This window comes from Elaeis guineensis, chromosome 9 (assembly GCF_000442705.2).
Source record: "Elaeis guineensis isolate ETL-2024a chromosome 9, EG11, whole genome shotgun sequence".
NCBI lineage: Eukaryota > Viridiplantae > Streptophyta > Magnoliopsida > Arecales > Arecaceae > Elaeis > Elaeis guineensis.
In genome coordinates, this window is record NC_026001.2 from 51,170,412 (window position 1) to 51,185,185 (window position 14,774).

A 14,774-nucleotide genomic window follows, 5' to 3' on the forward strand; every position below is an offset into this window, starting at 1 on the left:
TCAGGGCGTGGAGCGAGATGGATCACAGACTCTCAGAGATAGATAGAGACTGAATCAAGTCGAGGTAGAGATTGTTGAAAAAAATATCTCGAGATTCGATTCACAATAAGCCTAGAACGAAGTTCAGAACGACGAACAAAATCCAACAAACCAAGAACAGCCTAAACAGAGTTCAGACGGAGGAGATATGCATGAGAGAAAATCGAGAGCAGCTCGTACGGCCCACAGGCCGTCGGAGGGGCCCACGGGCTGGTGCAGGCTGGCAGTGGTGTAGGTGAGGCCCGGTAGCACGCTGGACTGGCCCAGGCACACGCGCGGCCTGCGAGCATGGGCGCAGGGCCGCTATCTAGTCGCGGTCCATCATGGACCATGATTCAGTGTAGGTACCAGTGGTGGTGTCGACCGATCATAACAAACGACAGGGATTAGATCTGGCGAGAGATTTGATGGCTAGGGAGTTTGTGCCATCCAACGGTTAAGATGCGATCGCGGCTTTGATCCAATGGCAACACCGATTGCACGATCCAACGATCGACATCGCCTGTGGTAAAGATCTAACGATAGCCGCAGAGGCACTGTCCGCCCCCGGCCCAAGATCGTGAGCACGAGGTCGCAGCAACCACCGTATACTTATGAAGAACTCTCTCCATAAGCATGCAAGGCATCTCATCACGATATCAATGCATCACAGCAGAATAAATTTAAATAATTATTATTCAATTTTAATTCAAGTAATTAAATCAAATATTTTACATCCAATAAAATTTTACTAAAAATAAAATAATAGATCTAAGTTCAATGAAGTTGACAATGCTAAATTTCGTCTCTAAAAGCTCTGTCCCAATATTTCTTCCCACGCTCGTAATTAATTATCTGAATCTGAAAAATAAAAAGAAAGGTAATGAGCTAGACAGTCCAGTAATTAACAAATATCTCAACTAGATATTTAAGATATTATATAATTTTCAAGAACAATGCTGCAAATAAACATAAAAATATATTTTATACTGATTTTATACAAATCCAATCTTTTCAAATATTCACATATAATATAATCATAAATCCGATTCGATTCAAAACACTCGTAACTCAACAGCCTCGACTATGACCAATGTTTAACTCCCATTGACGGGTCCACTGAATACCAGCGCACAACCCCCACTGGCGGGGTCCACAAACACCAGCGCACAACCCCCACTGGTAGGATCTACTAAATACCAGCGCACAACCCCTACTGGCAGGGTCCACTGAGTACCAACGTATAATCCCCATTGGCGGGGTCCACTGAAACATAGTTAGGCTGAGAGCATAAATCCGGTCTGTATCAAAACACTTTTATATCATAATATATCATAATTTTTTACTGAACATGTGCATAATCGACGTACCATAATATTTCAAAAATATTTTTCTTTCAAAACATAATTTCATAAGTCATGCATAATTTCAGAGAATAATTATTTATTTTCAGAATAAATATAAAATATCTCGAGAAGATGGTTCATTACTTACCTTTCACAGAGCACTGAATGAATAGATCGACTAACTTTTAGGAGATTTTCAGTGCCTATTATCCAAAATTATATTTTTACATTAATTTTAATTCAAAATTAAATCTAAATAAATCTCAAATCAAAACCTCACTTAGAATCACTCTTCCTTAAACTCGATCAAAATCATCAAAATGAAGCCTTTCACTACGCTAATCTTAGAAGGATAACTTTGGAGAGAGAAATCCATCAAGAGAGAGAAACAATCTAGAGAGAAAAAATTCTAGAGAGAGAAAGTAGAGAGAAAAAGTCCAATTCTAAAAAGAGAAAGTAAGGGTTCAGACTGAAAAAGGATAGAGAAACTCTCTCATTTTTATTTTATTATTTATTTATTTTTTTATTTTTTCTTTTCTTTTTTTCTTTTCTTTTTTTTCTTTTTCTTTTCTTTTTCCTTTTTCCTTTTCTTTTTCTTTTTTTCTTCCTTCTTCTACTTCTTCCCGTGGCCTCCCTGGGTGAAAAAAAACTGAAACAGGGGACCGCATGGTCCCCTCATACGATTGGCCGACCGACGATCGACCGACACAGGAATGGCCGGTAGCCGGAGGAGAGCACACTGCCATCCCAAGGGTCCTAAATCGGTGGCCGGCGACGACCACCGATGTCCGAAAACCAAAAAAATTGAAACCTCTCCCACGATAAAATCTGGCGACTTCGATCACCGGTGAGCGTGCACACCAGCACGGGAAGGGAGAGAAAAGAGGAAGAGAACCACATGCTTACCTCGAGCTCCGGTGACCTCTCCGGTGAGGAATTGCGGCGGGCATAGTGATGGTTTCTGCGAGTGATTTTCGGCGATCTTCGCCGTTTCGCTCCAGGATTCTTTTGTAGGAAGAAGGGAGAAGGGTCTCCCCTTTAAATAGAACCGGAGGAGAGTTTGACTCCTCTCCGATGAGGTTTCCGACTCCGATTAGGAGCCGATCGGGAGAAGAAGACTCCCTGCGGGAGTCTTCTTCATATTTTTTTTTTTTGGGGCTGGGTTTAAGGCCAATGGGCCGGATGTTACATTCTTTCCTCCTAAAAATAAATTTCGTCCTCGAAATTTTTCTTACCTGTCACCATTGTATTGGAAGCTTGTGCATTCTGTTGAGTAAGCGCATAAACTCTTCCCTGAGTTTTAGAAATCTATCCACCACCATAAGTTCTTTGGCCAACTTGATTTTCAGTATTTAGCGGGCAGCTAGCAATTTTATGATCCATCTGACCACATTTGAAACAAGCACCTGTATTCCAATAGCAATCCTTGTCTGCATAATTTTTGCCACATCTAGAGCACTGCTCACCGTCAATCTGTTGGGTCTTATTATCTATTGCTCCCTTAGCTGAACTTTTGATGTTTTATTATTCTGCCCTTGTGTATCATTTGATTTTGCTCTCTTTCTTTGCTTTCTTTCCCTTTCCATGCGTTCTTCATTGACTTCTCTTTCAATTATCAGTGCTTTGTATACCACATCTGCATAAGTTGTCAATTCATATGGAACCACTTGTTTTCGAATCTCAGTTCTCAGTCCCATCTCAAACTTGTGAACACGTTCTTGCTCACCATCCACTAATCTCGGAGTAAATTTTGCTAACTCTGTAAATTTTGCTTCATATTCAGTCACATTCATACCCTTTTGCTTCAAATAAATAAACTCTTGCTCTTTCTGGATCCTTATACTCCGAGGAAAATACTGATCGTAGAATGCAATCCGAAATCTTTCCCAAGTAAGTATTTCGCCGTCTTGTTCATACTTGCGCTGTAGTCATTGACACCAGTTGTATGCTTCTCCTTGTAGTAAATAAGCTGCATATCGAATCTTTTCTTCATCAAGACACTCTTGGATAGCGAAAGCCTTCTCCATCTCCATTATCCAGTTATCAGCCTCCAAAGGTTCAGTAGTCCCCTTGAAAGCTGGAGGAGCAAGCTTTTTAAATTCTAAAATATTGTTCCGTTGTACTGGTTGCTCTCCATGTTGTGGTGGTGGATGCTGATGTTGTTGTGTATCTCGTTGTATCTGCTGTTGTTCAAGCATTTGCTGCTGTATTTGTTGTTGCGTTTGTACCATCCTGATTAGGGTCTGCATTAACTGAGCCATATCTGGTTCCTGACGTGCTCTCGAAGTACTCCCATTAGGATCTACAACTCCCTCCTCCTGAGGGGTGCCACTGGTCAAATGGGGAGTGCTACCATCCCGTGGTTGTGATGTCTCTCTTGCAATTCCTTGAATAGTTCTTGTCATTCTACGGAGAGGCATGATAACCTTGTAGTAGTAAAACTTTATTAGATTCATTTATCTATTTGTTAGGATGGGTTTATTATGATGCTCATACTTTAACGTCCCAATATTTCTAATGTTTACCCACCTACACTCATACTATGTCTAATTCTATGTGTCATAATTTATCCACTTATGCTCTGATACCATATTAATTGTCACGCCCCCAGCCCAAGATCGCGAGCAGGAGGTCGCGGCAACCGCCGTATACTTATGAAGAACTCTCTCCATAAGCATGCAAGGCATCTCATCACAATATCAATGCATCACAGCGGAATAAATTCAAATAATTATTATTCAATTTTAATTCAAGTAATTAAATCAAATATCTTACATCCAATAAAATTTTACTAAAAATAAAATAATAGATCTAAGTTCAATGAAGTTGACAATGCTAAATCTCGTCTCTAAAAGCTGTCCCAATATTTCTTCCCACGCTCATAATTAATTATCTGAATCTGAAAAATAAAAAGAAAGGTAATGAGCTAGACAGCTCAGTAAGTAACAAATATCTCAACTAGATATTTCAGATATTATATAATTTTCAAGAACAATGCTGCAAATAAACATAAAAATATATTTCATACTGATTTTATACAAATCCAATATTTTCAAATATTCACATATAATATAATCATAAATCCGATTCGATTCAAAACACTCGTAACTCAACAGCCTCACTATGACCAACGTTTAACCCCCATTGGCGGGGTCCACTGAATACCAGCGCACAACCTCCACTGGCGGGGTCCACAAACACCAGGGCACAACTCCCACTGGCACGATCCACTAAATACCAGCGCACAACCCCCACTGGCAGGGTCCACTGAGTACCAACATATAATCCCCATTGGCGGGGTCCACTGAAACATAGTTAGGCTGAGAGCATAAATCCGGTCTGTATCAAAACACTTTTATATCATAATATATCATAATTTTTTACTGAACATGTGCATAATCGACGTACCATAATATTTCAAAAGCATTTTTCTTTCAAAACATAATTTCATAAATCATGCATAATTTCAGAGAATAATTATTTATTTTCAGAATAAATATAAAATATCTCGAGAAGATGGTTCATTACTTACCTTTCACAGAGCATTGAATGAATAGATCGACTAACTTCTAGGAGATTCTTCAGTGCCTATTATCCAAAATTATATTTTTATATTAATTTTAATTCAAAATTAAATCTAAACAAATCTCAAATCAAAACCTCACTTAGAATCACTCTTCCTTAAACTCGATCAAAATCATCAAAATGAAGCCTTTCACTACGCTAATCTTAGAAGGATAACTTTGGAGAGAGAAATCCATCAAGAGAGAGAAACAATCTAGAGAGAGAAAATTTTAGAGAGAGAAAGTAGAGAGAAAGTCCAATTCTAAAAAAAGAAAGTAAGGGTTCAGACTGAAAAAGGATAGAGAAACTCTCTCTCATTTTTATTTTATTATTTATTTATTTATTTATTTATTTTTTCTTTTCTTTTTTTCTTTTCTTTTTTTTCTTTTTCTTTTCTTTTTCCTTTTTTCTTTTCTTTTTATTTTTTTTCCTTTCTTCTACTTCTTCCCGTGGCCTCCCTGGGTGAAAAAAACTGAAAGAGGGGACCGCATGGTCCCCTCATACGATTGGCCGACCGACGATCGACCGGCACAGGAATGATCGGTAGTCGGAGGTGAGCGCACCGCCATCCCAAGGGTCTCAAATCGATGGCCGGCGATGACCACCGGTGTCCAAAAACCAAAAAAAATCGAAACCTCTCCACGACAAAATCTGATGACTCCGATCACCGACAGCGTGCACACCGGCACGGGAAGGGAGAGAAAAGAGGAAGAGAACCACATGCTTACCTCGAGCTCCGGCGACCTCTCCGGCGAGGAATTGAGGCGGCACAGTGACAGTTTCTGCGAGCGATTTCCGGCGATCTTCGCCGTTTCGCTCCAGGATTCTTTTGTAGGAAGAAGGAAGAAGGGTCTCCCCTTTAAATAGAACTGGAGGAGAGTTTGACTCCTCTCCGATGAGGTTTCCGACTCCGATTAGGAGCCGGTCGGGAGAAGAAGACTCCATGCGGGAGTCTTCTTCATATTTTTTTTTTTGGGCTGGGTTTAAGGCCCAATGGGCCGAATGTTACAGGCACGATCTGACGGCTCTGGAGTGAGCCGATCGAGATCGGACGACCACGGTAAAATCCTGATTTGATCGGGAGATAAGGGGCTAATTTTGTGAGATTGGACGGCCATGATTTGAGCCAGTCACGATCGAACAGTCTGGATGGAATCTGGAGTTTGATTTGGACTCGATCTCCTACTGAAACACTATTTTAGGATTTTTGGAGGCTATATAACGCCGATTGACGAGCCGTTTGTTGTGTCGGATAGCTGGTGACGTCCTAATCGTGCAGAGAGACTTCTTGAGAGATTTCAGAGAACTTTTATGAGGGTTTTGAGGCTTCTTGTTGAGAAACTCTTGTACAAGGATTGAGTGGTGAGTTCTTGTATTCTTTGATTTTGTTTCTCTCACAATGAAACTTGCACACCCCATGGAGGTAGGCTTGAGGCCAATCCACATATTTTTATTGTGTTTGTTTGTTGTTCTTTCTTCTTCTTTTTCTCGTATGGTATCAACATCCGCTTCTCAGACGTTGTTTTGATCTTGGACGGATGATCCATAGGCTTGCAAATGGGTCGGGTTGGATCGAGTCTTGAGTGATCCCAATCTGACCCAATTTCTTGATCGGGTCTTGATATTGGACCCATACCCATCCCAATAAAAAATCGGGTCGGGTCGGGTCCATGGCCAAATTTATTGACCCATTGGATCATTCAGGTCGGATCGGGTCCATATATAACCCAGTCCCAATCCATGAAATGCGGGTCCGATTCGGGTCTAATTCGGGTCAGATCGGATCATGGATTTAAAAAGCTACATAAAATGAAATTAGAGGTCACATCGACAGCAAAATAGCATGGCCATATCTATCTTTTCATATAGATATTCTCTCCTCTTCTCTCTTCCCACGTCTTCTCACTTCACCATTGATAGTGGATATTGTATACCATCCCTAAAGCAATAGTAATGTACAACAGTAAACAAGTAACTGGATATTTTAATTATGAACAATTGTTGGTACGTCCCCAGTTTACTTTGTGTTTGTGGAAGGACTTTTAGAAAAGTTTCGAGATTAGCTGTAAGAATGGAATTTCTTGTGCAGTGCATTAATGATCTTGTGATAGTGTGACAGTATTAAAATTTTAGTAAGAGATTTAAGAAAGAATTTGAGTGAGTCATTCTTTTGGCCCAAGCCTAAATTCTTATTTGGATGAGTCATTCTAACTGAGTTCGGGTCTTATATTTGGATCCGGTTCGGATCGGGTCGGGTCATATATCTTGAAATCCAAATTAACCCAAAAGTCTCCATGGGTCGGGTCGGATCTGGTCGGATTCAAATTCAGAAAATCCAAACCCGACCCGAAAAAATGAACGGGTCTAATTTTTCAACCTGACCCGGCTCCATGGGTCTTTTAAATGGATTCGGGTCAGGTCAACCGGGTTGGGTCGGGTCGGATCACAGATCAATCCGATCCATTTGCAGCCTTAATGATCCGTGTTCCGCAATTGAGGGATCTACCCCAACATTAGATACAAAATGCCTGGAGATGTACTTCTTTGTCTTCTGCAATATAGGTCTATTTTAATAATTTTCTCTTACTTATAAAACTCAAAATTTATGGTAAGTGCTTTTGCTGCTATCTGATGGGTAATATATTAAGGTCCCTGCATGCTGGATGGAAAGGTTTGCTAATAATATTTCTAGAGAATATTCGAACCAGCAGACTGATGGTACTCCCTAACAGGATGGTGTCATTAACCTTGCCAAGAGCACCCCAAGAAAGCAAAAAGAAACTGAAATGCTCTAACTATGCAAACATTAGTTCGAATGTTGCAGCAGCAATAAGAAGTACAGCAACAACAGATACATCAGCAGCAGATACAACAAGTGAAACAAGAAAGCACAAGGGCTCAGCAGAAGCAATGAAATAGTGTATTAGAGTTTAAGCAACTAGCACCGTCGTCTTTCCAGGGAACCATAGAATTCCTAAAAGCTGAAATTTGGTTGACAGAAACGGAGAAAGCAGGTGCAAGCTTGGGATGCCAAGATAAAGAGGTGTCATATACCTCTATACACTGCAAGGAGAGGCATATGATTGATGCTAATTGTTCAAGCGCAAGCATGAAATAATGCATAGCCATTCACTTTAGAGTGGTTCCTTGAAGCATTCTACGAGTACTTCCTTCAAAGAGCTAGAATATAAAAGGAGTTTATCACATTGAGGCAAAGATGCAAGATCATGACTTAATATGAGGCTAAGTTTATTGAGCTAGCTAAATTTGTTATAAAACTAGTAGAGGATGAGATGATTTCACAAATTTGAGATAGAGTTGAGGTCAAAAATCAGGAAAGAAAAAATACCATCAGAATTAACAACTTATGGAGCTATAGTGAACAAAGCCTTGATGATTGAAAGAGAACTCCATGAAGCACAGGCAGACAGGGAAAGGAATCAAAAGAAAGGACTATGACAATTGAATTTCAAGGTCTAAGTAGTAGAAACACTGGAGAGCCAAAATGCTAGCTAATGTCACTGCAGGTAACATGGCTCAACAAACCAGTGATGACAGATGCTCCAGGTGTGGCAAGACCATGCTTATAAGTATTACTGCTAGAATACCAGTGCGTGCATACGATGTGGTTAGATAGGCCACAAGATAGTAATATGTTTCCAAAGAAAGGAGTATCAGACTGCTCATATAGCTCAGCCCTCAGCATATAGAACCCCTCCTGCTATGGACAAAATGAGGGAAGTTAGAGACCGAAGGTTAGGGGAGAGTCTATGCTCTCACATAGCATGATGCTGAAGCCTCCAATGTGATGGTGACAGGTATCATTTGTGTCCAATGCCTATGCTTTTGTATTGTCTGATCCGGGTGCTACTCGTTCTTTTATATGCATCATTTTTTTTATTAAAAAACATAATATGCTACATAAGCCTATAAAAACAAAGTTGTGTTGAAATCTCGATAGTGGGTGTATTAATTGCCAATTCTATTTGTAAGTCGTGTATAGTCAGGATAGGAGATAAAGACTTGTATCAGATATAACAGTCTAGAGATGCGAGATTTGACATTATACAGGGGATGGATCGGCTATTGCTTGTCATAGGAAAAATGTGAAGTCTAGGTTAACCAGAGTTTAGTTTTGTTGAAAGTATAGGAATTGCCCTTCCATATGTGGTATCAACCTCGCAGGCCAGGTAGATGCTAAAGAAAGGATGTAATAGATCGGTGATCCAACATTTTGAGAAAAGGAGAGATTACCAAATATCTCATGAAATAAACATTTGATGACTTTAAATACAATCCTATCGACAACCACCCAGCCTTTTTCTTAAATCATAGCTATAAGGACACTTGGTAGAGTGAATCAAAAAAATTGAAAGACATCCCTATTGTATGAGAGTTCTTAGATATTTTTCCAGAAGACTTGTCAAGATTGACATCGGATAAGGAGATTAAGTTCTCCATTGTTCTGGTACCAGGTTTGGCCAACCTCTAAGGTCCCTTACAAGACAGCTCCAGCTGAGTTGACGGAGCTGAAGGAACAATTGGAAGACTTACTAGACAAGGTAGTATTAGACCTGCGTTTCTCCATAGGGAGCTTCAATTTTATTTTGTAAAGAAGGATGGAAACTTGCAGCTCTGAATTGACTATAGGAAGTTGAACAAAATTATTGTAAGAAATAAGCACCCTTTAGCTTGAATAGACAACTTATTCAATCAGCTGCAAGCAGCATAGGTCTTCTCCAAGACGGACCTTTGACCCAGGTACCACCAGTTAAAAATTAAAGCAAAGGATGTATCCAAGTTCCTTTCTGGACATACTATGGGAACTATGAATTTTTCATGATGCTGTTTGGGTTGATTAATACACAAGCAACATTTATGCTTTTGTTGAATAGATTGTTTAAACCTTTGTTGGATCAGTTTGTGGTGGTGTTCATTGATGATACCTTATTATATTCAAAAAGTAAAGAGAAGCATGAGAACCATCAAAGATGCATGCTATAAAACCTAAGAGATAGGTAGCTTTTTGCTAAATTAAAAAAGTGAGAATTTCAGCTAAACAGAGTGATGTTTTTGAGACATATAATATCTAAGGGTGGGATCTCAGTGATCCAAAGAAAGTGGAGGCTACAGCGGAGTGAAGTAGTCCAACTAATGTTTCGAAGGTGTGCAAGCTTTTGGGCTTGGTAGGTTATTATAGGAGATCTATTGATGGATTCTCCCGTTTAGTTGTATCCTTGACCTGCTTGACCCAAAGAGAAGTCTAGTTTGAACAATCTGAGTGTGAGCAAACCTTTCAAGAACCAAAGTTGGTGATAGCTCCGATCCTTACTATACCTTCTAGTAGCAAAGGTTTCACTCAAGATTTGCTGTACCGGTACCGGACGGCGTGCCGGTACCGGACCGGTATGGTACCATACCGTACCGTACCAACACAGTACGTCCGGGCATACCGGTCCGGTATCGGTACACAATTTTTTTCGATTTTTATTTTTTTTTTATTTTTAAAGTTAATAATTGATAAATACAACCTCAATATGGCATTATATTGCATATTATTGACATATTTGGGTTCAATTTGGAGTTAGATTGCGGTACAAAGATTCTTGATCCAAAATTTCAAACATATACTTATTTACATTATATTTCAACTATGTCATCTTAAAACTAAAGAAAAAATATATAAAATACGCATTAAAATGTATCTAAATATTTAAGTACAAAGCGTAATAACTGATATACGAACCTTAAGATGTACTCTGCATTTAATTTCTTGTCGAGTGTCTGTGACGCTCGTAGATATCTGGATCATCAACATAGTCTGAAGGGACATCAGTCCAACCCTCTAGCCAAGCTGCACCGTACTCTCGAATATTCATCATCCCATAAGGCATCCTTTCTGGATTGTAAGACATCTCAGACCTCTCGCTAAAATTCTGACTCTGAGAAGTATCCTCGAGATGATGGTACGGTTGTGGAGGAGCCCATCCAAATATGCCAGAAGCAAAATCTGATCCTGGAGCTGCTCTAGGCTGCATAGGTAGTAACCACTAGAAGATGATGCCTCGGATGCACCATATGCATATGGATCATAAGGTGGCTGTGGATAATAGGATCCATAATGCGAGGATGATCCAGATACATCCATAGACCCTATTCCACGTGCAAGATCGTCCGCAGCTGCATCATGTGCCGGACGACCTCTAGAAGCCCATCGTCTATATGAAATCGGCTCCCACGATCTCTACCAACTCGTCCACCATGATCCCTATCCTGTGTGACATGCGTAAACTGAGACTCACCGGTGAATCGAATATCACCCTGTGGCTGTGTCTCATAAACGGTGGTCACCTGTCCTCCAGTTCCTCCCTGATCATCAGATCCATGGCTACTACTACCAGTATCATCATCACTCTCCCTGGTGTCCGTATCTGAACCAGATCGCTCCTGTACTCTCGAGAGTGGTGCACATGCAACTGTCTTTTTCTTTCCCCTCTTGTGCCCCTCTGTGACTGAGTTTCCTATGATTGGGAGGATGGATGCCTTCTTGCTGGCTGCCGGGAGGAACGTCTATACATCTCTCGCTCGAATCTCTGGGAAGATGTATCGGATAGCGAGTCATGTGATGAATGAGTCCCTTGTGTCCCCTCAGACTGTGGTTGATCAGCTGGAACCCTATGTGGAATATTTTTTTCTGTCCATTGCCCTGGATCCACCCTGATCTCCCTTGCCACCACACTGGCTGGTCGTGGAGGGGATCCTGGCTCATCAAGCTCGGGTTCCTACTGCTGACCTGCAAGCCATCCGATGATCGGATCGTCATCCTCGTCGGCATAATCATCCAGCATCGGATCAGTGTACTTCAATTGAACTTCCTCCTGAATATATTTTAGCCTCAATCTCAGATTGTAGTGAACATATACAAAATCGTCGAGGCATTTTTGTGTCAGACGATTTCTCTGTTTGCTGTGGATAAGGGCGAAAGTGGACCAATTACACTCACAGCCACTAGCAGAGACCGTCTGAAAAAAAATACGGACAGCCATATGTCTCAAATTTTCTGCTGACGTTCCAAAATGAATCCACCATTCAGCTACAAAAGTAAAATTATATATCAAATTTGATGATATTATTAAGCAAAATTACATATTAATCTACATTGCTCATTATTGATATGCAATTTATCTGGATTCATCTGCTTTTTGCTTACGACAGCTGATGGGACTCCAAAACTGTCTGATCCCTCTCTAAACTATTTCGTCTGAAATAAAATATATTTATTATTTATAAATATATCAGATCGAATTCAGTTGAATAATTACATCTGTTTTAAACTAGCATACCTCTTGCAGACACAACGACGCGATTTCTGGATCGAACACCATCTTATATATGACCTTGCGAAGAGCAGCAAGAAGCTCGCTATCCATATCTATCCCCAGAATAGTATACTGAAATCTCAGATTCAAGTAATAAGCTGCAGATAAATTTCAAGACTGATTAAGCATAATTTTATTTTCATGCTTCGAAAAAATATTTTAAAATATTATTGAATCCAAACTTACCAGCTAGATGCAAATCTCTGCCCATCTGATAGTCCCAACGGTGCTCAATAATGTTAATGAATTCTTGAGCATGCTTGGGATCATTCTCACTGATCTGTTTCTTTGCCCTCTCCATCATGTAATATAAGAAGCCCATCTGGGGGTATCTCTCGCTGTTCACGGCGCGAAGCACCTCATATAAAGGCTTGATAGCCTTCACTATCTTCTCAGCCCGCTGCCAAAATGACTGACTCGTCATCAAGTTCTCCACATGACTTCCATCAGTGCCGGCCCCGCATATCTGCTCTCCTGCCACTCGGCACTGACAAACATCTGACGTAGGACTGTTTTCTTCTGAAGAAGACTATCAAGTGCTATGTAGTTGGTAGCAAACCGTGTGATACCCGATCGTAAGATCTCCCCCCAGTATACGTCCGCATCAATGAAAGAACCCATGTGTGGTTGTAGATGAATCTAGTAATGGTCTGGGCAATCTCCACTACCTGCTGCACCCTGCGAATCTTTCCGATATCTATCAATATAAGATCAATGCAATGTGAGCACATGGGGTCCAGTATATCTGCGGTCACTGCTCCATCAGCAACTCTCCGGCAGCTTTATATTGTGGTCCGTTATCTGTGATGACCTGCACGACATGTTGCTCACCCACTGAATCAATCACCTCCTCCATCAGACCAAGGATATATGTGGCATCGTGCATCTTATCTAAAGCATCGATTGATTTGTAAAAAAATATTTTTCCATCACAGTATGTCAAAAAATTAATGATGCTCCGCCTAGTAGGACCTGTCCAACCATCACACATCATTGTCAGACCGTATGTAGGCCATTTATTTTTGTAAGAAGCAATCCATCTCTGCAGATCCTCCTTATTGCTGTCAAGAAGCTGACCATAGATGTCCTTAGGTCCTGGAGGATCTACACCCTGGCCAGCAGCCTCTATGGCTGAAGTAACAGATTGATAGTAAGGATTGGCTCTGCATTTGCTGGAATATGGCTGAAATGAAACCATGATCCAATAGCTCGCCACATATCCTTCTTATCTTTTTTCAGCATACTGTCAATTCTCTGCTGCCTTGAATCCTTGCTGGGCAAAGCATGTGGATCCAAATCCTGAATGCTGGCTCCTGTTGGAATATCTTTGGAGGACCTCCTATTGCCAAAAGCTCCCAACAAAGAAGACATGCTGCGTCTGCTCCCTCTACCACCAGACTCTCTGACTGAGGTAGTCCTCCTGAACTCGAATTCTCCCCTACCAGTCGCTGATCCAGATCTTGATTCGTAGCATGATGGTCCGAATCGATCTCTGTACCGGGCCATCTCCTCCTGCTGGTACTGATCCGCCAAGCTCGCATGAATGGCAGCCTCAATCTGTGCCTCCTAATCATCTGGAGCAGAAGCCTCCTCTGACTCTCTAGAGTGATAAGAAGGTGGCTCTGCAGCTCGACGGTCTACTTCGATCTTTTCTACTTTGCCCTTTCCTTCGCTGCTTTCGAATCAGCAAAATACTTTTTCATCAATTGTCGAACCTCTTACGGATATTTCCGACATATCGACACATCAGGATAACCACCAGCTAGATGCTGCTTCAACCTAGTCACTCCTCCTCCCTTGAACTCTGTGTTGCACCATTTGCATCTCCAATGATGCCGAGCCGAGAGCATCTCGCCATGATCCCAACCGATGTCACGCTTTTGATCTTTCTTCAGATATAACAAAATACTAATTATTTCGAATTACCTGTAATATAACACTAATTACATATATTTTTTATTTGATAATATTTTTTACTATTTAAATATTTACAAAAAAAATTTCAAAAAAATCTCAAGTTAGATTCAAATATTTCAATTATTTTGAATCATTCTAAACATTATTCCCAATTTCAAAACTAACACTGATTTTTATTTTTTTATTTTATTAATAATTTTTATATAAATAAATATATACTATAAAATAGCTGATTAATTAAAGTGAACGAACGTCATGCTCTAAATTTTTTTCTTATAAATATATGCAAGTATAACAAAATACGATAGTTTAACGATAATTAAAATAATTATATATAATTTTAAAATAATTTTAATAATTATTTTAAAACTTATAAATTCAAAATAAATATGTTATATGCTTCAAATAATATTTTTAAATTAACTAAAATATAACACTATTTTTATATATTTTTTATTTTATAATTAAAATTTTAAATTTAAGTAATTAAAAAAATAATTTTTTAATTTCAAATATTTGAAAAAAATTAGAAATTAGATTTAAGTAGTTT

General features: G+C 39.8%; 2 protein-coding genes across 18 annotated transcripts in view; both read right to left on the reverse strand.

Moving 5' to 3' along the window:
• LOC105034044 (uncharacterized) overlaps positions 1-14,774 on the reverse strand; it is a 153,250-nt gene that overhangs the window by 11,464 nt on the left and 127,012 nt on the right. For 2 of the 17 annotated variants that reach the window (XR_012134273.1, XR_012134275.1), the window contains exon 9: positions 4,897-4,952. The exons of 11 other annotated variants lie outside the window; for them this stretch is intronic. The gene's annotated coding sequence lies outside the window, so the exon portion shown is untranslated. Of the gene's footprint in view, positions 1-732; positions 880-4,116; positions 4,264-4,896; positions 4,953-14,774 lie in introns of those variants that run through there. 4 more of the 17 variants (XM_073243190.1, XM_073243194.1, XM_073243192.1 and 1 more) reach the window with 4 other exon arrangements.
• On the reverse strand, positions 4,986-13,435 carry LOC140851795 (uncharacterized). Its single transcript, XM_073243962.1, has 2 exons — positions 12,494-13,435; positions 4,986-12,405 (listed from the first exon to the last, which is right to left on the reverse strand). The coding sequence occupies exons 1-2, from the start codon at positions 12,729-12,731 to the stop codon at positions 12,263-12,265; spliced, it is 381 nt and encodes a 126-aa protein (XP_073100063.1). The 5' UTR covers positions 12,732-13,435; the 3' UTR covers positions 4,986-12,262.

Coding starts and splice junctions, on each gene's coding strand:
- LOC140851795 (XM_073243962.1), bottom strand. CDS start 12,731: ATGACGAGTCAGTCATTTTGGCAGCGGGCTGAGAAGATAGTGAAGGCT. Junction 12,406..12,493: donor CAGAGATTTGCATCTAGCTG/GTAAGTTTGGAT, acceptor ATTTATCTGCAG/CTTATTACTTGAATCTGAGA.